This window comes from Lichenostomus cassidix, chromosome 8 (assembly GCF_008360975.1).
Source record: "Lichenostomus cassidix isolate B80296 chromosome 8, HeHo_3.0, whole genome shotgun sequence".
In the NCBI taxonomy this organism is placed as follows: Eukaryota; Metazoa; Chordata; class Aves; order Passeriformes; family Meliphagidae; genus Lichenostomus; species Lichenostomus cassidix.
The window spans coordinates 26208499-26233695 of NC_139489.1; the positions used below are offsets into that span (position 1 = coordinate 26208499).

General features: G+C 37.8%; 2 protein-coding genes across 6 annotated transcripts in view; one reads left to right on the top strand and one right to left on the bottom strand.

The window, feature by feature from the left end:
- RALGPS2 (Ral GEF with PH domain and SH3 binding motif 2) overlaps positions 1-25197 on the bottom strand; it is a 111589-nt gene that overhangs the window by 34159 nt on the left and 52233 nt on the right. For all 5 annotated transcript variants that reach the window (XM_085068618.1, XM_085068617.1, XM_085068614.1 and 2 more), the window contains 2 exons: positions 2460-2597; positions 1692-1782 (listed from right to left, as the gene is read on the bottom strand). In XM_085068618.1, the coding sequence (XP_084924744.1) occupies positions 1692-1782; positions 2460-2597 (229 nt within the window). The remainder of the gene's footprint in view (positions 1-1691; positions 1783-2459; positions 2598-25197) is intronic.
- On the top strand, positions 4808-23424 carry ANGPTL1 (angiopoietin like 1). The gene is made up of 5 exons (XM_085068619.1): positions 4808-5213; positions 11706-12561; positions 17501-17694; positions 19144-19414; positions 20394-23424. The coding sequence occupies exons 2-5, from the start codon at positions 11736-11738 to the stop codon at positions 20579-20581; spliced, it is 1479 nt and encodes a 492-aa protein (XP_084924745.1). The 5' UTR covers positions 4808-5213; positions 11706-11735; the 3' UTR covers positions 20582-23424.

The following is a 25197-nucleotide window of genomic DNA, read 5'->3' on the forward strand; positions in this document are numbered from 1 at the left end:
TCCCATTCCCAGACAGTTTAGCAACAATTCATTACAATTTTTTAATTTAATTTTTTCGAATAAAATCTTATAGAAAGAAAAAACATGTATTCAAGTCATAATCGCTGTTCTCTAACTTCAACCTTTTTGCTGACAGACCCCTTAGGGGATGAAAAGTAAAAGAACCACTTGAAGTAAAAACAGTTTTTCAAATACACTCCTCGACCACAAAACCATTCAGTGTGGAGATGCACAAAACCCATCAGTACAAAACCAGACGTGAATAGCAGCCATGCTTCTGATTTATGTGCCATTGTCTCCAGTCATTGCCCTACTATCAAAATGTGGATTGTACAGGAGGGAGAGAAGGCAGCTCCTTCATCAGTAGAATTCCCACTGGTAGTGAGTGTGAGTCCTACCCAGTGAAGGTGGAGGGTGGAATTCATTAATACAATGCTACTAAGGAGACACTACACGCAAGAAACTTGGGTTTGGGTTGGTTTGGCTTTTTTTTTCCCTTTCCTTCAAATGTTTGACCACAGACATTTACTCTCAGTGACAGCCAAGTGACACTTCGCAAATCAGGCTGCAGAACATCCCAGGGAAAAGGTAAAGCTGGATGTTCCCACCCAGACATGCAGAGAACAATTTACAAGCCTCAGAATAAAAGCTGAGGGTCTGAGTCCTCATTAACTGTTCTCTGACATAAACTGAAGGGTCCCCATTCGCTGCCTTTTAGTAAATCCAAGTTAGGGCTATGAAATGGCAAAGCACAGCTGTTCCTGAAGTGTGCATCCCCCTCCTGCCATTCCAGGGAAGCTGCACAAGCAACCAATTCAAGCCCTCTGAGGTGACAAACTTCCCGGGCGGGCAGGATGGGAATGGGTGGGGAACCACCTCCAGCACATCAACCAATGAACAAAAACTTCCTTCATAGGCAACAGATTTGCCTTAGGGTGTTTCCTATCCTCAGTTCCTGTCTCTTGCCAGAGATTTCCCTCCCCTCGTTTTGCTGGATGCCAAATCACTTAATACAGTAATAATCTTTTAATTAAAGACATAGAAACCTCGGGTGGGAGGCTGGGAGGAACAAGCAGGGACAGAGAAGGACAGGAACTTGCCTCTCAAAAATCAAGTGTTTACACTTCACTCACACTTTATAACCTAATCAAAGGGGAAAGTATAAAATGAAGTATATCTGAAAGTGAAAGCCTTAAGTCACCCTCAGTAAGAACTTGGGACTGGATGCACAGATGGTTTTGTCCTGATGAAGAATGACTTAAGCCATCTCCAATCGCTGGATTCCTCTTACTGAGTGAACAGTGTTACAGGTGAGCCACATGTAGAAAGTCTTTCTCAGCAGATCAAGCTGACCTAAACCGAAGGTTTGGTGCAGGCTGACATAGAAAAGGGAGGAGATGCCATCCAGCATGTGGGAAAGTGCCTTCAGCACAGGATCCTGCTGGAGAAACAGCTACTTGCAACTGGTGTATCTGAGGTGCATAGTCATAGAATCACAAGAATGGTGTGGGTCCGAAGAACCCTAAATCTCACCTAGTTCCAACCCCCTGCCATAATATGAAGTTCCAACCCACCCACATAATATGAAATACAATTCCCCAATACAAGTGTAAGCTCACAAGTGACAGACTTTATGTTACAGAAGTTATTTTGTAATGAGTTATAGCCAGTTTATAGCATTTTGTACTTACTTGTAATTGTCATCTTCTACAAACTTCTGTAGTTCTTCTATGTACTGAACTGAGTTTAGATATTTTTGGACGTGAGGCAACATAGGAATATCTGGAAAACAGACAACATTCATTATCACTGCACCACTCATTGGTAAGCAAGGTTATTGTCCAGAAACTATTTGAACAGACTGAGGACTCTTGCTTTTTTATGTGAGATGGAGCTACAAACTACAGTTTGTAGCTGTCGTTCACAATCCTGTGCTAATTCACATTCTGCCATCACAAACACAGCCTTATGACTTTACTAGAATGGGAAGAGGACTGTGAGGGAAACCATCTTTGAAGAACAAATACATTATCTATGGGCAGAACTATAAATGTCCAAAAGACAAGCTGAATGTATTTTATTATCTCCAGTAAAAGTACTACTCCAAAAGCAATCCTACTTTTAGAATTCAGTCATAAAATTATGAAACACAGAGATACAAGCTTATAAATACCAGTAAAACTGCTGTTGAGTATGAAGTATTACTACACATTTATCATCAGAAAATAAATACTGATTTGTTTGATGTAAGAAAAAGGCAGTTTTATTCTGTCTCCTCACCCTGATGCTCTGTCATAACTAACAATACTAGAATAAACCTAGGCTTTTGGGCTAAGAGGAAGAAGGAGGGCGTAAGTAGAATTCATATGGGTCATTACTTAAATCTCATTACAGCAGACAAATATTAAAGCTTTTAAAATTTTTCTCTTTAACACTGTGATATTTAAACACTAGCGTACCATATTCACATGACTGCTGCAAATCTGAGATAATTCGAAGAATGTTGTTCATTAAATTTGTTCTTTGCTCACTTTCCAGAATGCTCGCTGTTGAGGGGTAGGCAGAATCAATATATGTCAAGTCTGACAGATAAATACCTGAAATGAGATTAGAATGAAAAGTTTCTTTGTTTAGTGTCTTTCATTTAGCAGAAGAAAAAACTTCATCAAGAATATTGTGAAGAATTTTTGCTTCCACTAACATTAAAGCAGGCTGACAAAAGCATTGTCTCAGGTTAGGATTTTGGATTTACCTGGGAAATCATTTTAGAAATCTAAAAGTAATTACAAAGACATGCACAACTACTCACACATCTCATCTCTACAGCAACGATTTACTATTCTCTTGACAAATATGAAGCGTATTAAACACAAAATGCTAAAATACACAATCAAAATTAATTGTTTAGGAAGTCTACTACTTCATTCCTTCAATTCAGCAATTAAAAAATAATAGAAGGAAAAATCATACCCATAACTCTTCAAGCTCAATAAAAACTCAAATTCAAGTTGCAGCAACATGGGAAAGGTTAACTAGGGAAAATGAGCACCCAGACTGAAACGAATGAATCCTAGAGTTTGTAATAATCACAGCTCCAAAGATCCAACACCTTCTAGATAAATCACTTTCAAATCCCTTACCTGCTGCCTTCAATCCCCTAATCATGTAGAGAGGAAAATCCTCCTCCTTACACATTGATGCCCTAGATAAAATGTTTTTTTTATTTCTAAACACAGCTCCATTTCTTGAACTTCACCCATTTGTCTCAATGAAACATATCCTGACAAATCTGCTGTTTAAAGGAATTGGTCTGCATCCCTTGCATCTTTCACAGATATTCCAATTAAAAAATGACACAAAATTAAATAATATTATTTAAGAAACTTGTTTCAGCCACAAGGAAATTTAAAAATTGTATTTTATCTCACCTCTAAGCCTTGTATAACCAAAATCCTAACAAGAACTTTGGCTTTACAGGTGGAAGACTATTAATACAACCTCACAAGAACAACAGTTATGTTTGTACAGCACCTAACCAGTACAGTCCTCAAATGTGAGCTGGGAAACTCTGGGCACCCCTCCAAAATCAACACACACACACGCACGTGTGTGCGCACACACAGAAACAAATTAAAATACCTGCGGTTGAAAGGTGACATATAAAAAAGTGAATAAAAAGGTATTGCACATGACCTGATATACTACTAAATCTCTCAATTTTTTGTTCTGCTAGAAACAGTTTGTTAAAAACCAGAAAGCATAATCAGAAACATCAGGTAGTCCCATTTAATTGCCATGCTACCTAGAGTGCGTAAGCTGTCCTGAACCTTAATTTACTAACCCATGTCCAAACAAGCCTTAAAAATCCCAAACCTGCTCAGTCTTCCACAGAAAGAAGTAAATCACACTTATTAACTATATTTATGGAAATTCCCTGTAACAGGCACCTGCACTATTATGCAAGATTTTATAAACCACTGTATTTCTACAATTACCTCTGAATGACTTGCACTGATCTTTTCTTTTAGCTAAATCAACAACTCTTCTGTAAAGAGCAATTCTCTAAACTTATTGGATGCATTTCTATGAAATCTAAAATTATTTTGAAAGCGTACAAGGGTAATTCTCTTTCAAATGTAATTGGCACTGCCTTTGTGAAGAAACCAGAAAGATCAATGACAATAAATTGAATGTACTCGAGTGCTGGCTGAGTACGGACAAAGCCAAACCCAGATTCTGCATTTCTTGTAGAGTATAATCTCTGTGGCTTTTGCTACTTCTAACACCAGTCAGATGTTATCAAATATTCTGATACCTACCCAAAACCATCACACACAGAGTTTTAACATTTTCCACATGTATCGGAGAATTCATGCCTTTAACAACTGGAACTGTTTCTTATTAAGTGAACGTCAAGAATTGAATGCGACATTCTGTTGAACATTCTTCTAGACTACAAATGGTTCATTTTTCCTGTTGTATCCAGCCAGGCTGCCCCTTTTATTCCCAGCAACACAAATCGAGTTTTATCAGCCTGAAAGAATCTTTCTTCTAAATGAAGCCCAGTACTGTAATAACTTGAAAGGCATCTTTAGGCAGCGTAGTAAAAATGTTTGATTTGTAATTGCCTGCTGAACTCTTGCACAGTCCGTTGCCATATGGTACCTCCCTTCTACTGGCAAACAATCTTTCCTTGTTCCTAACTTCTCAGCCTCCCTACCCCCTCCTTTTCTGGAGGGTATGGATAGGAAATCCGAAGGAGGAGTTTCTTCTGCTCTGCGAGTGCTCGCGGTGACATCATAGGTGGGCTGAACGGCTGAGCCGAGAGTGTGTTTGTTTGAAAAAACACTGTCCAAAAGTGATGTATATGGAATCTGGGTCAGCTGTAGCTGGTTAGAGCACTTCTGCATGTGAGAATCAAACACTGCAGTTTCAAAAAACATTTCTCCCTCTCTTCTGGAATAACGCATACTGGAGCATTGCTTTTTCTCTTTTTTTTTTTTTTTAAACTGATTAGTTAGCTTGGTTATCGTATGGAGAAATCCAATTCCTCAATACAGCTTGGATCTAACAGAGAAAGACAAAAGCAGTTTTCAGCTCCAGCTGCAGATTAACACTCCACATCATCGGGTAATATAGGAAGCAAAAGCAACTTGGCCTCTGGATTTTCCATCTGCCACAGAAGCAAACCAGCTGGAAAACTTTATTCCTTGGTAAGTTTTAAAGTTATTCTTACTTACAAGTTTTATTTTGAGCTATTTCTGAATGCTACATACATCTCCCTCAACACAGAATGGTGAAGAAACAAATCCCTCTCAGCCTGAGAAAAATTTGACAACTAACATTAAGACTCATTTTTGTGGCATTTGCATTTGGTAGACTTTGGAAAGAATAAAAAAAGGCACTGCATAAGAGCCCAGACTAACTTGTTCCAGTTGTAGGGATGAACAAGTCTCAGTTGTTTAGCTGTATTGTTATCTACAGTTACAGAAAATTAGCACTACCAGATTCTTTGCTAAGCATGTAATTTGGGTACTGTGAACATACTCATGTGAAATTCTGATCCTACCAGAAGGCAAAAGCCAAAAATCCTATTGATTTCAGGGAAGCTGGATTTCACCCAACACCAGAGCATAGACCTAGCATTACTAGAACTAGAAAATGGATACCTCAATAAAACCACTGTGAAAAGTCCCAAGCAAATCAATGCACATCTGTATGTAGCAATCATTGTATATTGTTTCAAGTACATTTTTATTTATGGTACTTCTGAGCAGCAGAAGTTGCCCGAGTCCTAGAGCCAACCAAGAAACCAGAGTCATAAACTGATTCAGAACATAACTGAGTTTGTAGCACAATCAATTGTGCAGCTGAAAATCTAAAGACATTACTTCAACAGGCACTAATCCCTTCCCTCAGCAATTTCTGGGAAGTTAATTGTACCTCAATTGAACTGCAGTTTGTTTCCAAATAAAGATCCATTTCATAAACATGAAATGCAGTGTACAAAGCAACACTACATTAAGTGGAAAATTGAGGGGTTTGTTACAGTTCATTAGGGGAAGGAAGGGAGCAGAATGCTGCTGCAAGTCAATGATTAAAAAAAGAAAGTTGTTTACAAACAGAAGACAAAAGTACAGATGGAAACAAAAAAATACTTGCTAACACACAGGAAAAGCATAGAAAACCTTCATGCTGACTTGAAAATCAAAATACAGTAAATAATCAAGAAAAATTAAAATTAATTTAAGTTATTTACTTGCATTAACAATGTCAGAGATGCCTGACACAGTAAGAGAGAATGAAGGGGCTAAAAAAAGAGACAAAGTGTTACAGGAGGCAAACTTAATTAAGATTTAGTAGCTACAAGAGGAAAAAAGTCTGAAGCAGCCTTGACAAACAAGAAAGATGGATCCTTTCCAAGTTCTTGAGCCCTTTTCCTTACCATCCTTTTGTGCTGATTTATATAAGAAGGAGAATCATCTAAATAACAACAAAAACATAATGTGCACATAATACGCTTTGGACAGCAGGCTCCATTCATTCATCATCAGCCAAGGGCTTGATTTACACTGCTTAGGACAATTCTTAAATCTTCCACAAATGAAAACAGCTGAGTCAATAATTTTAAAGCAATAAACTGGCTATATACAAGGTTTTAGCTCTCTCTCCTGTGCTGCCTTCCAACTTTGGAGTTCAAATTTTTAAATGTTTATTTTAAGACAAATAACGCAATACTAATATTATGCTGCTGCCAAAAGAATGATCTGAGGTATGGCAAAAAACCCCCACTATTTGAAGTTTTAAAGGAAATTACTAAAGAGAATGGAAATTCTTAACCTTTAAACTTTTGCAATAACTACATGGCTCTATCAGGTTTTAATTATTGTTTTATTGGGCTTTGTTTTTTGTAATATGCCCTATTGGTTTGGTCCTTAAAATTTATACAGCAATGAATGAAGTACAATTTTCTGTAACAAACATAACTAGATGCTTAATATCTTCAGTATCTGTTCTAGGCAGAACTCTGGAGCCCCGAAATCACACACTTCCTAACACAAAATGCACTGCTGTATTGTACCTGCCTGCTGAAACAGTGCAAACACACACAACGGCTGCCAACAAATGCAAAGGAAACCCCACACTAAAAAAACTTCACCAAAAAATTCTGGAAATGCCATGAAATTTTGCTGTGCTTTCGGAATATCTCCTGTGACAGAATTTACAAATCTCTTCTACGGAGAATTTCTAGGATTTTATAATTTTTAAAGGGACATGCTTTCAATCACAACATTAAAACCCCCTGAAGATTTTTACATTGCGTTTCCTAAAAGGAATCCGATTCATGGCAATCTCTGAGAATTCTGTGACTCAATACATCACGTATCTGATGAACAAAACCCAGTAACATATTATTCCTGGATCCCAGTCAATACAATTGAAAGTAATCCTGTTATTTCAGCAGAGGCAGAGGGACTTGCCAGAAAAGCACTTGTTTATATAGGGCGAAGTAACTTAAATAGAGAGAAATATTGAAAATCCACGTGAACATTTCTTCTGTAAGAAGAGTATTTTCCCTACTTTAGTATTATTTCTAATGTTATGGACCCAGTTTTAAGCTAAAAAAATCCCCAAAAATCCTCACTTAGCCTGTGCAGACATAGGGGAACATAGCTGGGTTTATTGATTTCAGCTGCTTAGGCAAAGCTCAACAGAAACTGAGGTATGTGTAACATCAGTAACAGAGTTCTCTGATTAGCTGGTATCATGTTCAGAGCATCTTTAGTCTCAGTATTGTAATTCTTTCTCAAAGAACCAAGTGTGTTTCTCTTCCTGTTACATGTAAGAGGGCAGCGCTGGCATTTATCACTTGATCATACTTGATCATATTTAATAAATATTTGGACTAAAGATAAGTACTGATCCTGCATTTTACATATAAAGGGAATCCTACATTCACATTTACCAGCAACAGCTTTGTTACATTCACCCCTATCACCCTACACTGCCCAGGCAGAATGAGCTTTCGTCAGCTTTGAAAGAACAGATTCCAATTTGTGTTGTGGGTTTCTAAATTTTACATCCTGCTGAACATGAGTCACATCAGTACAACAAAGAACAAATAGTTTGTTGTGCACAAAGCTAAAAAATGCCAAATGTATATCCGTTTCCCCACATCCTCATCCATGCAACTCTGTTATTACAATATTTTTTTGGGGAGGGTAACACAGTCTGTGTTACAGCAATTTAAAACAGCAGTTATTGGTTTGTTTTGCTCTTTTAAAATGGAATTTTGTACCTTTAAATGCTTTTTAAAGTAATAAATCAAAAATTAATTTTGAAAGGAAGTTGGGCTTTTTTTTTGCACAGGGATCCCTCTACAAAAAGAAAGAAACCAGAAGAAATGGCATTAAATAGAAAATTATATCGAAGCCCTGTCCACAGCTCTGAGTGTTTCTGACAAGCTGATGAAGAAGCTTGTGTTGCTGTGAATAATTGCACATTTTCTCCAGCAGAAGCCATAAAACATCAGCAGGCCAGAACATACGTAATGAAACTTCAACAGAAATCTGAGACCCAGAATTGGGTGGCACAGAAACACAACAGAACCAGCTGAAGTGACAGTTTGTTCTAATTTTAAAAACATGACATTCAATAACGAGCTAAATAACATATTTTAAAGCAATGGTATCTGTAATCACAAACACCCTTGTTTCATTTCCAAGGTCTGCACCAGGTATTCCAGCAGACCCACTCAGTATAGGCAACTCCAAACTTGCAGGGAGGGCTGGAGACCATGGTTCTGTCTGAACTGATCCCTGAGCCTCAGCTGTCTCCTAACAGTTATGCCACTACCTAAACATCTAAACCTGGGAATCTGGGACAAAATGGGTCTGATTTAAAAAGCCTAAAACTATTTCCCAGCTCTAATTTTAATTTGTCATTTAGGATTTACATATTAGGTTATCATTCTGTGATACTTTGGATAAACAGTTCCTATTTTTTTAAGCTGCTTGCCCAGAACATCAGGAAATTTCTGAAACAGTATTTTAATTTCCTTCTAAGCTGATTAAAACTCCAGGTAAATATCTTGCTCAGAACCTATTCTTGTGTAACAAGTTAGGCATTAAGCTACTGAAACTTGACAAGCAGTATTTTAAGAAATTTAATTTTTTTCAACATCAACACTTCCATTGAGGCATACACACTCCCTACCAGGTAGATTCTCAGAAGGAACTCATCCCTGTTTATCTGAATGTCTCAGTTTGCTACAAGACATTTGAATCATTTCAAATTCTAGGGCATAATCTCATGCAGCTGCTGGATTTGGCTATGATGTATTAGACCCTTTAATTCATTTAATGGTCTGACAGCACATGTATAGACACAGAACTTGAAACTTGAACACATAAGGGTAAAAGTTCAAAATGAACACGTTTAATATTAAAAGAAATGCAGACTGCAGCAGAATACACAGGGAGAATCTGGGCTGCATTGCACAATGCTTCGTTTTGAAGGATTCATTTAAGTTCTGTGTATTTCTCGAGGGAAATGTGCTGCTGTGGGGAGAAATCCCCAGCCATTCATTATTTCAGTAACTCTGTAGGGTCTTTAAAAGCTACCAAGAACTAAAATGTTATTCACTTTCTTGGACTATGGAGTACCTACTATACACTGTGAAAATAGTAAAATACTGGACTTGTACTATGGCTTCATCCTCAACCACATGCCATGAAGTCTCATTCCCTCAACCTACAAATAGTAGACACAAAACTACTGAAAAGTAATGCAGGAGATGCAAAGAGGTTTTAAACTTTGGACAATTAATTCAGCTCATCCTTGTCAAGTTAGAAACCACACACAGACCAGTTTCCCATGAGCTTCCCATGATTCATGTGAACATTTAACCTGATGAACTTCCAAATCTGAGCACTGTCCAAGTGATTAATATTTTAAATGTCTGAAATTACCAAAGAAAAACATACAACCAGCTCTGGAGAAAAGTGATACTTTTTCCTTTTTTTTTTACTTTAAACAGAACTTACAGTTTCTGCAGAGAACTATTAACAAAACTTTTAAGTTTTGATTTTGATAAAAAGTATTTACTAGTAGACACAAAAATACCTATTACTTCAAATGAAGAGAAGTAACTTTTTTAAAATAAACTTCCTCATACTCATGTGTTCCCTCCACTTATACAGGGTAAGAAAGGATTTTTAGTATGTGTTAAATGTGTTTTCCTCCTCTCCCAGAAACAGGGCTTGCAATACAACCCCCAGACAAACAAAAAATTATTGAGCATTTAATCAGAATTGCTAGCTCTATCTCCTGACTGCAGGTACAGCATGGTTTGAAGCTTGTAACCACTGCTCTTGGTAAAGCCAAAAAATAAAGGCAGGTTTCCTGAGGTTGAGCAGACACCACTGGCTGCAATAATATTGAAGCCAGTAACAGAACTGGGAGAAGTGACCTGACCCAAAAGTCACCTTCTCATTTCTAATGTGAATGTAAAGGAAGCAGCACAGCTCTGCTTCTCCTTCAGGATCACTGTGTGAGGATTGCCAAATATACTTAAACTTGGACTTAGCAGGAACAGCAGGATAATTAACTTTCCCTGCTCTTACTGTATTTCTCTCTGTAATTATCCAAAGGCCACTATACAGAGGCTATCCAAAGGCTTGTAGAAGGAGTCTGGAAAGGAAAGCCAGATCAGCAGCTAAGATAAAGAAGAGTGATCTACTTCACAAAGCAAACAAACCATAAAAAAATAGGGATTTGTCCTTATTTAAGTGCCACCATTGTTTATAATCTCAAATATTTAAAGCTAAAAACAGGTATCAAAAAAGATTCCTGCATCTTTATCATTGCACTTTAATTCTTTATAGTTAAAAGAAATTCCTAATTTTCTTTAAAAGATTAATGAAACTCTACAGTATGGTACTTGTAATGATACCACACGTGATACTTCAGCATTATTTGGATAAAGATGTTCTCAAAGACACAAAAATAGCATGACAACAATTCTAAACGTTCATCTCAAGGCAAGTAAATTCAGACACATATGCAGAGAAGCAGCGTTCTTAGCTGTTACAAATTCAAAGTCACTTGAATAAGTAATTTTCAATGTTTGAAACAAAATCCAATCTCCTGCCTAACACTCATGTCCAAAAATAGTCTTAAAGATGCATTTTTCAAGTCTACTGTGTGTAAATAAATTTGAAAAATGGGTGTATATATGAATAAGTATGTGTATACTATTTAACAAATTAAATGTCTATGTATAAAGCTAAAAGAGGACCAGAAAGGCTTATATAATCCAAATTCAAACTTCTACATAAATAATTTTGTCTCCCTGCTTCCCTTCCAGGAAGGCATTCTGCAAGCACTCCATGTTCTGTAACCTTGTGCATGTAATTGCAGTGAGCAGAGACCTGAACAGTCAAACTGATAATGGAAAAGTAACACAGAATAGAGAAAACTCATCCATTGCAACAACCTCTCCACTAAATCCTGTATCTAAATTCTAGTGTTTACTGCTCAAAATAGAAAGCCAACCTAATGGAATCTAGCTCCAACTAAGAGATTCCAAAGACTTGGCTACACACATGCAAGCATGGCAAACCCATCAGTTTAGGCAGTTCAACAGTCCAAGAGCCTTAGTTATGCCTCTGGTTTACTGACTTTACCTTTTATCTGTTCAACAGGCTCCTGACAGTAGTCAGAGCTGCTTTAAAATGAAGATATTGAAGTGGACTTTGGGTGTCCTGCTGTTCCTGCTGCTGTCTATTGGGCGCTGCACAGAACAATCCACGCCAAGCAAGATGCCCCAGCGGAGACAGCCTCGTTCAGCAGATGGGGGAGAGGAAGGGAAGAAATGTGGTTACACCTTCCTGGTGCCAGAACAAAAAATCACAGGGCCAATCTGCGTGAACACGAACGGACCAGGCACTGGAAACAGGAAAGATGAAGTCACCAGGATGGACATCGAGAACCTGAAGGACGTGCTGTCCAAGCAGAAGCGGGAGATCGACATTCTGCAGTTGGTAGTGGATGTGGATGGAAACATTGTGAACGAAGTCAAATTACTGAGGAAAGAAAGTCGGAACATGAACTCTCGTGTGACCCAACTGTACATGCAACTGCTGCATGAGATCATTCGAAAGCGCGACAACTCGCTTGAGCTTTCCCAGCTGGAAAACAAAGTCCTCAACATTACAACAGAAATGCTGAAGATGGCAACAAAATACAAGGAGCTTGAAGTAAAGTATGCAGCACTGACTGATCTGGTGAACAACCAGTCTGTGACTATCTCGCTGCTGGAGGAGCAGTGCCTGCGGATCTTCTCGCGACAGGACACCCATGGATCCCCGCCCCTCGTCCAGGTCGTGCCGCAGCACATTCCCAACAGCCAGCCCTACACCCCCGTCCTTCTGGGAGGCAATGAGATCCAGCGAGACCCAGGCTACCCCAGGGACAGAGATGTAAGGCCCCCACCTGACCCAGCCACTTCTCCTACAAAGAGCCCTTTCAGAGTACCACCGCTGGCTTTGATTAACGAGGGTAAGTTACCTGTTGCTGTTTATCTAACCTGAGATTTCTCCATTTCTGAGGGAAACGCTCCCGACCATAGAAACAGAAGGAAGAATTGAAAGTACCTTGTACAGCTCACCCTTGCTCCTGATTTTCTCTCCCCCTTCCACCTCCCAGGGAAAGCTTTCGTTTGCCAAATGGCCTAAATCTGCATGAGATGAATTTGTTAAAATGGCTGATACTCAGAAATTCAATCTGCACAATCTATGCCTTCAAGTCACAAAGTATTGCAGTCCTCTCTGCATCTGGGTTTCAGTTACAAAAATATGAATCTTCAATACTAGCATAAACTTTCTAATATTTACCCATTTCTTTGATGATGCCTGCTAGCTACATGTTACATTAGCTGGCAAGGGTGAATAAGAGAAACTAATTAATTGTAAACATTGTAAAATTCAGTAATTTTAAGTTGTCCTTTATATTTACACATCTACAGTTGCCAGAAGAAAATTCTGCTACAAGAATTTTTGTCCTTCTATTCTGACCTGCTTTAAAATGAACATCTAAATCCACCTACAGTCATGCAATGAGCCACTAAGTGTTCAGTTGAAATATTCAAGAGTGGTAAGTTTGAAAGGATAATTGAATCAAGGCTGGATCCAATTAGATGCGCTGAGCTTTGAAAATTTTAAATCAGTAACTATATTCCCAGTAATCTGATATCAGAAGGGGATGGCAAGTTAAACTAAAACCATAAATCTTATGAAAATACATTCAGGAGACTGTACCACATCTTCACATACAACACTCTGCAGACCATAAGATAAATTCATGTATCACTAGGAATCAAAATTAGTGATGGGACAATTAACTACCCCTGAGCTGCCCTGAACTCTATCATGTTTTCCACTTAACTGAAATTTTGACAGAATCACGATTTAAAAAACATTCAAGGATTCAGAAAAAAGTTTTTTTCAGACATCCCTTCCAGTGCTTGCTCTTGACTTCTGTAAACACAGCAAAAGCGTTTGGTGGGGGATTTTGGGTTTAGGTTGCTGTTTTGTTTTTGTTTCTTTCAAAGTGCTTTTAGTCACAGTTGAAAGTTCAACTTGGTTCCTAAGATGAAGCCAAACATTTATTTGTGATTGGTCTGCAGCATTACAACCAACCAGCTGCTGATGTAAAGAACAACTATTTTTATTCAAGGTCTGCAGAAAATTCAGGCATGAGCCCAAGCAAAATGCCAGATGTCATGCGGATTTCAGTGGCACATCATGACAGAAAGGAAACAGTTCCTATCAAAGCACTGCGTTTATGTCTGGTCAGGCAGCACATGTATAATTCTAAAAAAAGCCATGATTTCCTGCTTCCCAGCAAACCCTTGCTTCCAGATTCTGTTCTGAATACATCTTTTTCTTAATAAATGCCTGCTGCACATACAGAACAAGGTGACAGCACTAAGTATTAACCTCTAAATTATCTACCCTGGTGTTCACTAACCCCTCTGTCCCTGAGTGTTCAGAGTTTGAATCCATTTTTGGAAGTGAACACAAAGAAATCCTAGGAAGCTTATTGTAACATTATTCACCTTCCTTTAATACTAAATATTTGAATTGGAAGTTTAAGTGTTTCTGGCAGTGCCTTGGGAAAAGGAAGGTTGAGAATTGCTACAGCTGGTAGAACATCAGTCAACACCACCAACACTTGTACATTCCAACACAATGCCCAGTTACTATCCCTGATTTTTAAAATTAAGGTAAACACATTTAATGGTGCACAGAGCCAAAACTGTCATAAAAAAACAACTTTACAGTTAAAAGATAAAGAATATTTATAAATTATCCACAATAACGTATAAAGATGTCAAAAAAGACCAATGAAAACCGGACAGTCCCAATTAGAAATATGCCTGTTAAAGATTTATGTCAGAATAAATACCTGGACCTCCTAACAAATACTTGCATGCAGCAGATGGGTCAGAAAGGTCAATGTGCACCTTAATATTGTGGGTGGAGAGTAAAATGCAAAATATATGGGGAATAGAAGGACAAAGTTCTATTTTGGTTAATTTGTACCAAAATTGCTCTAAAAACTGCGGAAGGTGTATGTATCTGTGAAATGCAGCTGTCACAATTACCTTAATATTTGGAATAATAACCAGTGACACCCAAAACTACTGCCACTATTTTTGCAAAAAGTAGGCTTCAAGTTAACCAGGGACTTGAAAATTAGACATCACACCCTCCCTCTCTGTTTCTAATGCCCCTTGGTTAATGATATAGCTTCTTTTCTTAATATATGTCCAATTTTATTTGGCACTTTTCCTCTACTACTGTCCCCAAAAATCCTCTATATGGGCCTTACACAAGCAGAGCTTCTATATCATCTGCCTGAGATAACATTTGGCATCTCAAAATGGGATTCAGCCATCAAGTTAAGCTTTCAACTTAAAATATTTAATCCCTTTCCTTCTCTACTTCATTTAATTTAGCACAGAATATGATCTGCACTAAATCATACACCTAAATCAGAATTTTAGAAGTGAAATATTTAGCAGATCATCTTCTTAGAGTATTTCTGACTTATAGCTGTCTCAGCAACTTAGTGTACAGACTATTACACAAGACCAGATGTGCATGAGATACTTATTCCTTGTATAAAATACAAAATCTAAGATTTTAAACAGAAAATTATTCTTTTTGTATCAGACTTCCACTCACACCAGCACTGTGGAGAATCTCACACTGTCTCACAAATCTTGGTATTTCCACTGAAAAAGGTCAGTTCCTAAAACACAAACTTGAAACAATTACATATAACAAAATTTACTCCTCTAAAAAGATGCAAGGCTATACACCAAAAATTATGCGATATGCTGGACTTCCTTACATTAAGAGCAGAAGTCTATTACCTCTACCACAACATTAACTTAATACATGCAGACAAAGCTGAGCATCAAAGTTGACTAGTTGCATCCTGTGAACTTAAAGACAGCTGAACTCCAGAAGTGATCCAAGTATTATATAGACAGACTGGTATAATTCTGTCTGCCTAAAAACTACTTAAAATTACCCCAAACATCTGCTTGGGTCTCTTGAGGAAAAACAAGTGCTCAATTCCTCCTGCAGTGATAATCATGTGACATGATACCTAGCAGATCTAATTAAGCTATTCTTAATGTTCAACAAACATTACAAAAAATAAGGCTTGTCTGCTTATACTTTTCCTAAAGCAGTAATTGTTTTGCAAAAAATACTTCTGGAACAAAATCTCTGTTCAGTTATAGAGCACCCAAATTTGCTTCAGACAGCTCAAGGAAGGGGAATGACATCCAACTTAGTCCAGGCAATTACCTACCCCCTGGACAAACTCTGCAATATTCATAATCTACATGGAAATTTTGATTGTGAACAAGAGGGGAAAAAAAGCACTTGGTATACCAAAGCTAAAGGATTTATTTCCTAAGGTGGCAGTGCTTGCACTGGCAGAATGACAAAGCCATCACCATCCTGACAGTGCAGCAGTACTTACAGCAATGGCTCAGGGTCTGTGACATTCCTGTCACAGCCAGAAGCTCCAAGTACTTCTCATTAGACACACAAGCTTCATGCACTCCAACTAATATGAAATGCTTTGTGGATTTCTTGCTAATTACATTCTTGTCCAACTGGCAACTACTACCTGAAAATCTAAGTGCGATTTTCAGCTTGCTTTTGTCACAGAAGCTTAATCTGCAATGAAAGTCCCTTTCCCTCAGCCTCTACTTTTGATTAAAGAATAACCTCAACAAATGTCTTCTATGCTGCTTTGCACATGAGCAAACATGTTTCTGTGACTGATGAGTTCTCTCTGAACTTCCAAGGAGATTTGAGAAAATAAGCCCTCTGGAAAGAGAGGAAAGCTGTAGCTAATTTATTTTCAGATGTACTGAGTTTTCAAATACATTTAGGGCATCTACCACTAACCAGTCATTAGAACACATTTTGCTTTTCATTAGTAAATTACCAGTTTCTCTAAACCAACTGAAGTAATGGCAGACAAACAAACTTTTCTAAAAAGCAGAAAATAAAAACATTACCAAAAATTGAAACGCAAACTAGGCAAAGTTTTCAGAGACATGTAAGCTACATCCTTCTTAGAGAATGACCAGATGCTCTTCTCTAAGTATTATTTGCAAAACCACTATTCACATGGACTAAAATAGAGCTTTCAAGCAGCACTCAACAGCAACAGCAATTTTGTGCAACCACAGCCCTGCAAACAAATACGGGAGTCCTTTTAGCTGCACTAAAATCCTTGCTTGCTTATTTCCTTCATCAGTATCCATCTACACATATCACACCAGGATGACACATGAGACTTAAAAAGATTCCTATCCACAGTTAACAGCCTAATCCTCAAACTGGGTAAGTACATAAAGGCAAAAAATTATGCCATGTAAGAATTCTCTTTGACTAAATTCCTTATCTGTAGGCTCTGGAAGTAAGTATTTTTTACAGCAGCTCTCAAACTGCTCATATATTCAAAAATAGAGAGGGTTGGTTGGGTATTGAGTGCGTTTTGGTTTTTACCTCCACCAGGTTCAAATTGGTGCCCTGGAAAATGAAGTAAATTGATGTCTGACTTTTGTAAAAAAGAAGAAAATACTTGATGAAAAAATTCATAATGCACTGCAGTATCAAGAGCCAGAGTATAAATCTTTGCCACAGCAGACAAAAAAAAATTGGGTGTTGGTAACCAAAGTCTATTATTCGTTTAGAAAAATGAAGTTTTTGTTCAAAAATACATGGAGAGAGGATGTTGACATGTTTATTTATATATACAGTTAATCTCACAGTAACTTTTTGCACTGTTTTCCATGGTAGGTTTATACCTTAATTCAATTACCGACTTTCCATTACAAAATATTCCTAGACAATGGGCACTGCACAGCCAAGCTTGAATGCTTACAGTATTTCTTTTCCAAAAGGTCCATTCAAAGACTGCCAACAAGCCAAGGAAGCTGGGCATTCCAACAGTGGGATCTACATGATCAAACCCGAAAATAGCAATGAGCCAATGCAACTCTGGTGCGAGAACAGCCTGGACCCTGGAGGATGGGCAGTAATCCAGAAGAGGACAGATGGATCTGTCAACTTTTTCAGGAATTGGGACAGTTACAAGGTAAATTCTAGAATGCAGAAAATGAGTGGATGAAGAAAGATAATTGAAAAGAGTGGTCATCCCTCAGAGGCAAACATATTTTAGTCCTACTTCCCTTAATGCATGGTTAACTTTGTATGAACCAACTTGTCTGAAACAGCCTGGGTTTGTAATGCACAACACAACTGGGAGATGCAGTGGCTGGGAAGTCATTTATTACAAAGTTCTAATTGAACACATGATTTTTATTAACACACTGAGAACTACAGTAAGTACTTGTAAAGCTTCACTGTCTCCCTTATGAATAAGCAAACTCAGCCAGTGGAATTATTCATTTAAACACATTAATAGATTTGCTGGATTAGGGGCTAGACTTAAAAATAGTCTTAATAATGAATAAAAGGAAATAATTCCCACCTGTTAATTTAGGGTAGAAATCTAAAGATGTCAGGCTAGTGAAGGAAAACACATTCCTGTGTGTTACTGTGATATTATGCATTAGCAGGCAGAATGTCTAGGATGACAAGAGGATGCTGCTTTCGAGTAATTACATGCTAAACAGGAAATTTGAAGATAACTCATTTGGAGGAAGAGTAGTAGCAGTAATAATAATAATAGTACTTCATACACATGTGACACAAAATTAGTGCAAAGATTTTTGCTTCTGGCATTCTTGGAATATAGTGATTCAAATATTGATCCCTAAGTCAATAATAACTAAACCAATTACTCAAAAAATAAATTGATAATTATACAAAGTCTTTACTTCTCATAGCAGTACATTATTGGTTTTGGAGTTGCTAAATGTTATAAAATTTTTAAGGCAGTTATGTAGAGTCTTATAAAGCAACCACAAACATTTTGAACATAATGCAACACCAAACATTAACAACTGTTTTACTTGGGGAAAGGAGACAGCAAATAGGAAATAGAATTTCACAGCTACTGTGCTGGTAGTCTGTGATTTGCAAGAAAAGATAGCTTTATATTTAATTTCCAATAAATCCAGTAAAGAACGCAGAGGAATTGTGGGATTAAATTTATGCTAAAAAAAACCAACACTAATTGCAATATAAAAGCAACAAGAAGTTACTTGCCTTGAACATTGAGAGTGTTGATCCATAAATACCTTTTTCAACTTGGAAATACAACCTAAAATTCCATTATTCACGTATTATTACAAATCCCCTTCACTTTGCCAAGAAATATAATATATCAGTTTCCCTATTCTCCCTCCTTTTATCTTAAAAAGAGGATGACAGCACCATTACCAGTTCTGGCAGCATCTCACACAGCTTAGCAATCCCAGTGCAGCAAAGTAAAGCACTTAAATGCATGGGTTGAAGTCATTCAGAACTTTGAAGGCTTTCAGTACCCAAGTTCCACTGGTTTGTAACGCTCCTGCTGATGAATATCCTGACAAACACAGAAAACTAAAGTAACAGCACCTTCTGATCTTCTTTTGCACAGAAAGGATTTGGGAACATTGATGGAGAGTACTGGTTGGGACTAGAGAATATCTACATGCTCAGCAATCAGGATAATTACAGACTACTGATTGAGCTGGAGGACTGGAGCAACAAGAAGGTCTATGCCGAGTACAGCAGCTTCCGCCTGGAGCCTGAGAGCGAATTCTACCGCCTGCGCCTGGGAACATACCAGGGCAATGCTGGTGACTCCATGATATGGCACAATGGAAAGCAATTCACAACACTGGACAGGGACAGGGACATGTATTCAGGTAAGGAAAGCACTATGGGTGTGAAAAGTGAGTAATGTATATTCCAGCAGTAATGTATATTACACCACCTCCAAAAATACAGCATAGTATAAAAAAGTACGTAAATTCTGATAAAACAGCCACATTGGAAGATGCTTCAAATCAATGATGATAAAAATCAGGTTGGCAGGGCTCTCTTTGAGCCCCTGCACCTGTCAGAAATTCAAATTCTATTACTCTCACTGGCAACACACTGCAGTCATTTTCTGTTTAGCTCATCACTGCAGTCAGAATATTTGTCCAGGTGATCCCTGAGCAGTGCTGCTGCCACATCAGAATCACCAGGAACTAAAGCCTCTGACGAGCATGAAAGAAACTGCAAGTGTGCAGAGATTCAGTTATGTACCAGTACTTGAGAAAGAGGCATATGGCTTGGTTTTGTGCTCCTTAAAGCATACTTTTTTGTTCATTTTCTCCAGTTCTCCCCTTGCAGTAAAAGAAAGGTTGGGGAGTGCAATACTTCAACTGCTTTCCCTCAGCTGTCAATAACCATAAAGCTGGACAAATCCTACAAACTCTTAGACAAGTCAGTAACAGTAAAAACTCAAGTTACAAGCAACTCTTTGTGGAGCTGTGGCCCCGCGTGCTGCTCAGGGCTGTATCAACTCACATTGCTTCCGCTCAAGTATTTCCAAACAGCACATGATCCGAGTTCCTTAGGTGTTAGCTCATGGAGAAGCAGTGCTGGCAGGCTGAGAAGAGTTCTCTCCTTCATTTTCAGCTGTCACATTAAAGACCATGTCAATAACCACACCCCCTCCAGCAATGGTTGCTGTGACAACAGAGTTTATAGTTTAGGAAGAACAGCAAGATGTGACCACAACAGGCTATGAAGTACATCCAAGTTGCCTCTGAGAATAAGCTCCAATGTGAAAACATTTAGTAATCTCCATTTTCTCCTGTCTAAAGCTGAAGTTCACCCATTTCCTTCTGTTCACAGGAAACTGTGCTCACTTCCACAAGGGCGGCTGGTGGTACAATGCGTGTGCTCACTCCAACCTCAACGGGGTCTGGTACCGAGGAGGCCACTACAGGAGCAAGTACCAGGATGGAATATTTTGGGCTGAGTACCGGGGAGGTTCCTACTCCTTGAAAGCAGTTCAGATGATGATCAGACCTATAGACTGAGGAGTAAAACCCCACAGTGCTCCTGTATAAACTTCTCAGTGTTTGAGTTCCAGAAAAATAAAATATTACTTTTTAATCATTATTTTGCACAATCTGCCCCTGCAAAAAGCAGGTCTACAGTTTTCCTGTCTTCTTTCCCCTGTTCTGTTCCCCTCACCTTTTTTAGAACCCTTCTCTACTGTGACAGACGGTGTTTTTTTTAAACACACATTCACAAAAGCAGATGTTTGTGCTTGCAAAGCATATTTATCTTTTGTTCAAGATCACCATACTTTATGTAAACAGTCAAAGCTGGTAAAGAATTCCAGATAGATGACAAGATATAAGCTTTTCCGCTGCAAAAAGCTTATGCTTTTTCAGGTTAGCTCAACCCTTAAATGTAAATATGTGAAATGACATTGTCTTGCTTTAATGTGAAAATTGATTAGTTATTTAACAATTTATTTAAAAATGTTGGTATTACTTTCAACGAAAAATCTGACTTCATATTACTGTTCGATATTTACTCCAAGAACCTACATAAAATGTTGGAGACATTTTAGCTTTGCCAGCAGAGAAAGATTTTTGCAACAAATAATTATTTCAAAATGAAGAGGCAAATTAAACACAAAATACAAAATTTCTTAAGGAATTCTCTACACTGCTAATATCTGCAAGTCCTACCTTCTATAAATTATTTAGGCAAAATCTTTTTCCTAGTGTAAGAAAATTAATTTTAGGAAATTATTGACAAACTTGAGACAATCAAATTGCTTGATACTTTTTTTACTTTCAACCTCCATTTTCAAGTTTTCTAATTAAACTTTGAATTTAAATGTCAAATCTGAAAGTCCTGATGTTAAAATCATGACTTGACACTTCCCTGCTCCAATTAGGAGTGATAAGGGCTGACCAAGCATTCACACATAGTAATTGAGAGAAGTCTCTGAATATTAGAAGTTTTCCTCTAACGCAGCTTTCTGCTGCCACAGTAAATTAAAGGTTAGAAATCAGCTCTGTGTTCTCCCTGACATCCCAAACTGGGGCTGCTTTCATGACACACACATTTCCCTTCCCTTACACCTATACAACTTTTGATACTGTCTATACTAAATTTTATCTTCCACATATCAGATTTCCAATGCAATTAATATGTAATGTAAGAAATAAATTAGGAAAATACTTTCCCAAGATTTAAAAAAAGCTATACCACACACTCATTCAAAACAAGGTACTTCCAAAATCAGATAAAACACAACATTCGCTTTAGGTACCAGAATCTGAAAACTAAAGCTTTCTTCCTGTTATATATAACATTATTTAATAACTACACTTACAACCACACTGGTTGCCTAATTTAATTTGATATTACATAAAACTGAATCTGCTGCTCTGAACAGCTGTAACCAATGTGTTTGTTTAGCACCTCATATGTGCCTTCAGGATTTTAAGGAACTTTGTCCCTGTTTAAAATAAGAAACCCATAATAGCTAAACAAATCATCTAGTATTATTGTTATGTTAAATTAGCCAATATCAATTACTATGCAAAGCCTCATATGTAATTCAGAGGAGAAAACCCAGCAGTCTGCTTTCAGAACATACTCTCTGGAGTAGATAAAGCTTCATTGATAATGTATGGCTGCAAGGCTTGTAGTTAAATCTCTGGTCAGAGATCAAAGCCAACCAGTTCCACCAATGTTTAATTGGGGTTGGTGGCAGTGGGGAGTCAGTCCCAGCTTATTCCATTCCCAAATTCCAAGAATTTTAACTGACACAAATGTTTATGATTACAATTCGGGAATTGTTCTTCATATAAGGAATATTTGTTTGTTACAAATATCATACAGACCTCATTGATTGAGTGTCCTGCAAAATGCTCTTTACTTGCAAATGCTTAAAATTCAGATTCTCTATATTCTGTCCTTTTTTTCTATGGTAGCTGGATAGAAGAGCAGTTCAGGTAAACTTAAAAGGGAAAATGCCCTCCAAAACATTCCTTTAATGATCACTTCTGACAGCTTTTAGTTCATTCAACCGGCAGATTTCCTCTCCTTGGCAGAGAGCTTATTTTACCCCAAGAATCTCTTGCCTGCTACAAAAACAGTGTTTGTTTATTCAGTGCACTCAGTGAAAGGTGTACTTTGCAGAAACCCCAAAGTAAAATTAGCTTGCACTCAGCCTTTTAATTAAATCTTACATATTACACATCGAAAAAGTGAGCCTTCCCCAGCTTAAAGCTGCAGGATGACTTTAACTAAACATTATTACAAAATATACCCAGAAACCTCTGACTGTACAATGCTGTGCTTTGAAAGGAAAGACTTAAGTTGCCAATTTAAGATTATAAGGAAGGAAAGAATAGCATGTCTTTTTCAGGTTGATTTATACTCTGTACAATAATTCACTTTCAAATGCTTGCAACTCTATTAATTTGTAGTTTTTGGGCTGAATTTTCGAAGCAGGGTGAATGACTTTAAAACTGTAATGTTTTCTCTCACACTTTTTCATTTGAAAGATTTTCAAAAGAGCCTGTAGCATCCCTCAGGCTTCTTGCCCTGGGCATTCAGAAGCAGTTTGTCTGGGAAGGATAAAGCCTTCACCATTCCTGTACCATCAGTCCAAATTTAACCAGGCAGACCTCAAGAAAGTTCAACTTGTACAAAACCTGAAACACAGTTTTCACATCTATTTCCAAGCTCTATTGCAAGCACTATCACTGAAGTAGCTGAATATTCCACAGATGAATATGTAACGACCTGTTTTCAGCTTTTCTGTTTCTGGATATAACTCCCCAAAAACAGCTATAAGAAAATTATCTCACAAGGCAGTACCGCTTAGTTAAATAAAAATCTTACTTTTCAAGATATGGCTCAGTTGTTTCATTGTACAATCTCAAATTGATCAGAACTCCAGGATAAGACTCCCTTGGAGAATGGGGTTTTATTTTAAGGCAAAATACAACAGCACATATGCAGCTCCCATTAGTTCTGGCTGCTCTAGCTGGCCAGGTGATGCAATCTGATGACATATCCCACTCTGTGCAACAAGGATCTGGTGCTGAACATGTTTATTGGTGTTGCATGGCTTTTCACACTCACATTTAAGTAGATGAGTCCACACTGAATGTGCTGCTCTCACCTGCATTTCTAGAATTCTGGAATCACATCACAATCATTGCTACAAGGAGCTGAGAAACATTTTTATTTTTCCCCCCAGTTAAATGTAGAAGGACATCATTATCTTGTCCACAGAGGGTGAGCTGTGGAAATATGGCAACAATCTGTACTTCTGTGGCTCTGCTCCTATTGCGAAAACTATACCAAAAAAACATTTAAGCTTTATCTTTCATGGCCAAGGTGGCCATAAAAAAACATCTACACCCACATCCGGTATTTGGTTGCAAAAGGGCAAAACATTCATCCTCAAAACTGCAGCTGAAATTCCTTTATATGCTCACTCTCCCTATGACCTTCCAAACAGGCCTCCACAACCAGTGCCAAAGTTTCTCCAGAGGGAATTTAAAATGGTAAATTTAATTGGGTGGCAGGTCTGATGTCCTGCACTCTTCCAAAGAGCATTTTGGGGGAGCATGGCAGCTGCTGGATTTCCCCACCACAGGTGACCCCCACTCCTCCTTTTACCATGAGAGGGAATGGTGGCTCCTGATGAATCCCCTTCTCGGCACATGCCATGACCACCATTTCCATCTGCAGACTTCTAGGTAGGCTTTTCTAGGTGTTTAAAGCCAGGAGCAGCACTACTCCCTTACGGAATCTCAGAGCAGTATTTCTTTTAGGAATTGTAACTTATAACTGATAAGCTTCAAACAGTAACTAAAGTGATGTAAGTTACTTCTGTTCCGTATGACTCTTATATTAGTAAAAATGCTTGGGGAAGGAAATTGGAGAAATAGCAAATCTACTCAGGTCTTAGCAGAGATTAAAGCTTTCATCAAATGAGAAAACTTGGGCTCAACTATCAGTCCTCCAAAGTGCATCCAGATTTATGATGACTGTACTTTCAAGGCAATTTTGTTCTTTTTGCCACTTTTTTAAACTGCATAGAATTAATTTTAGAGGCAGAGCACCAGTGGGCATTAAAAAAGGCTTGTGGATATTCCTCATGTCACTAATAAGAACTGATATAAAATGAAATCAGGTCACAATACATGCTGTAATTACCCAGTAAAGAGCATTTCTTTCTAAATAAAAAAGAATGATACATTTCACTTCAAACTATCAAGTCAAGCCCAAAGCTTATTCTAATGCAAAAGTTAGCTGCTACAAGAAATTGCTATTCTTTGGGGAAAACATCTGTAACTGAACAAAACTTTAAAAGTGTTTCCCAATATTTGGCTTGGGATTTTTATAATCAGCAAGAAAACAACTTGATGCTGGCTTCACATTTCAAAAATCATGGCATAGGGGTAAAAAGCATGAGCATAGGAAGCATTTCAGAACTATGTATCATGTCTCTACATTGTACACGTACACAAGATGGGAAAGCTACGTGGTTCATCACATTACATAATGCCTGACTTCTTTTTTGCCCTTTTCAATTCAGGCCCTGAATGAGAAACACTACAGGGCATTAAAATCTAGTCCCACACAGTGAAGTATTTTTTTTCTATTTATG

Bases quoted from the DNA above. Each gene is read 5' to 3' on its own strand.
- ANGPTL1 (XM_085068619.1), top strand. From the start codon at position 11,736: ATGAAGATATTGAAGTGGACTTTGGGTGTCCTGCTGTTCCTGCTGCTG. The intron at 17,695-19,143 runs GTAAATTCTAGA...TCTTTTGCACAG, and splicing joins GGAATTGGGACAGTTACAAG to AAAGGATTTGGGAACATTGA. The intron at 19,415-20,393 runs GTAAGGAAAGCA...TTCTGTTCACAG, and splicing joins GGACAGGGACATGTATTCAG to GAAACTGTGCTCACTTCCAC.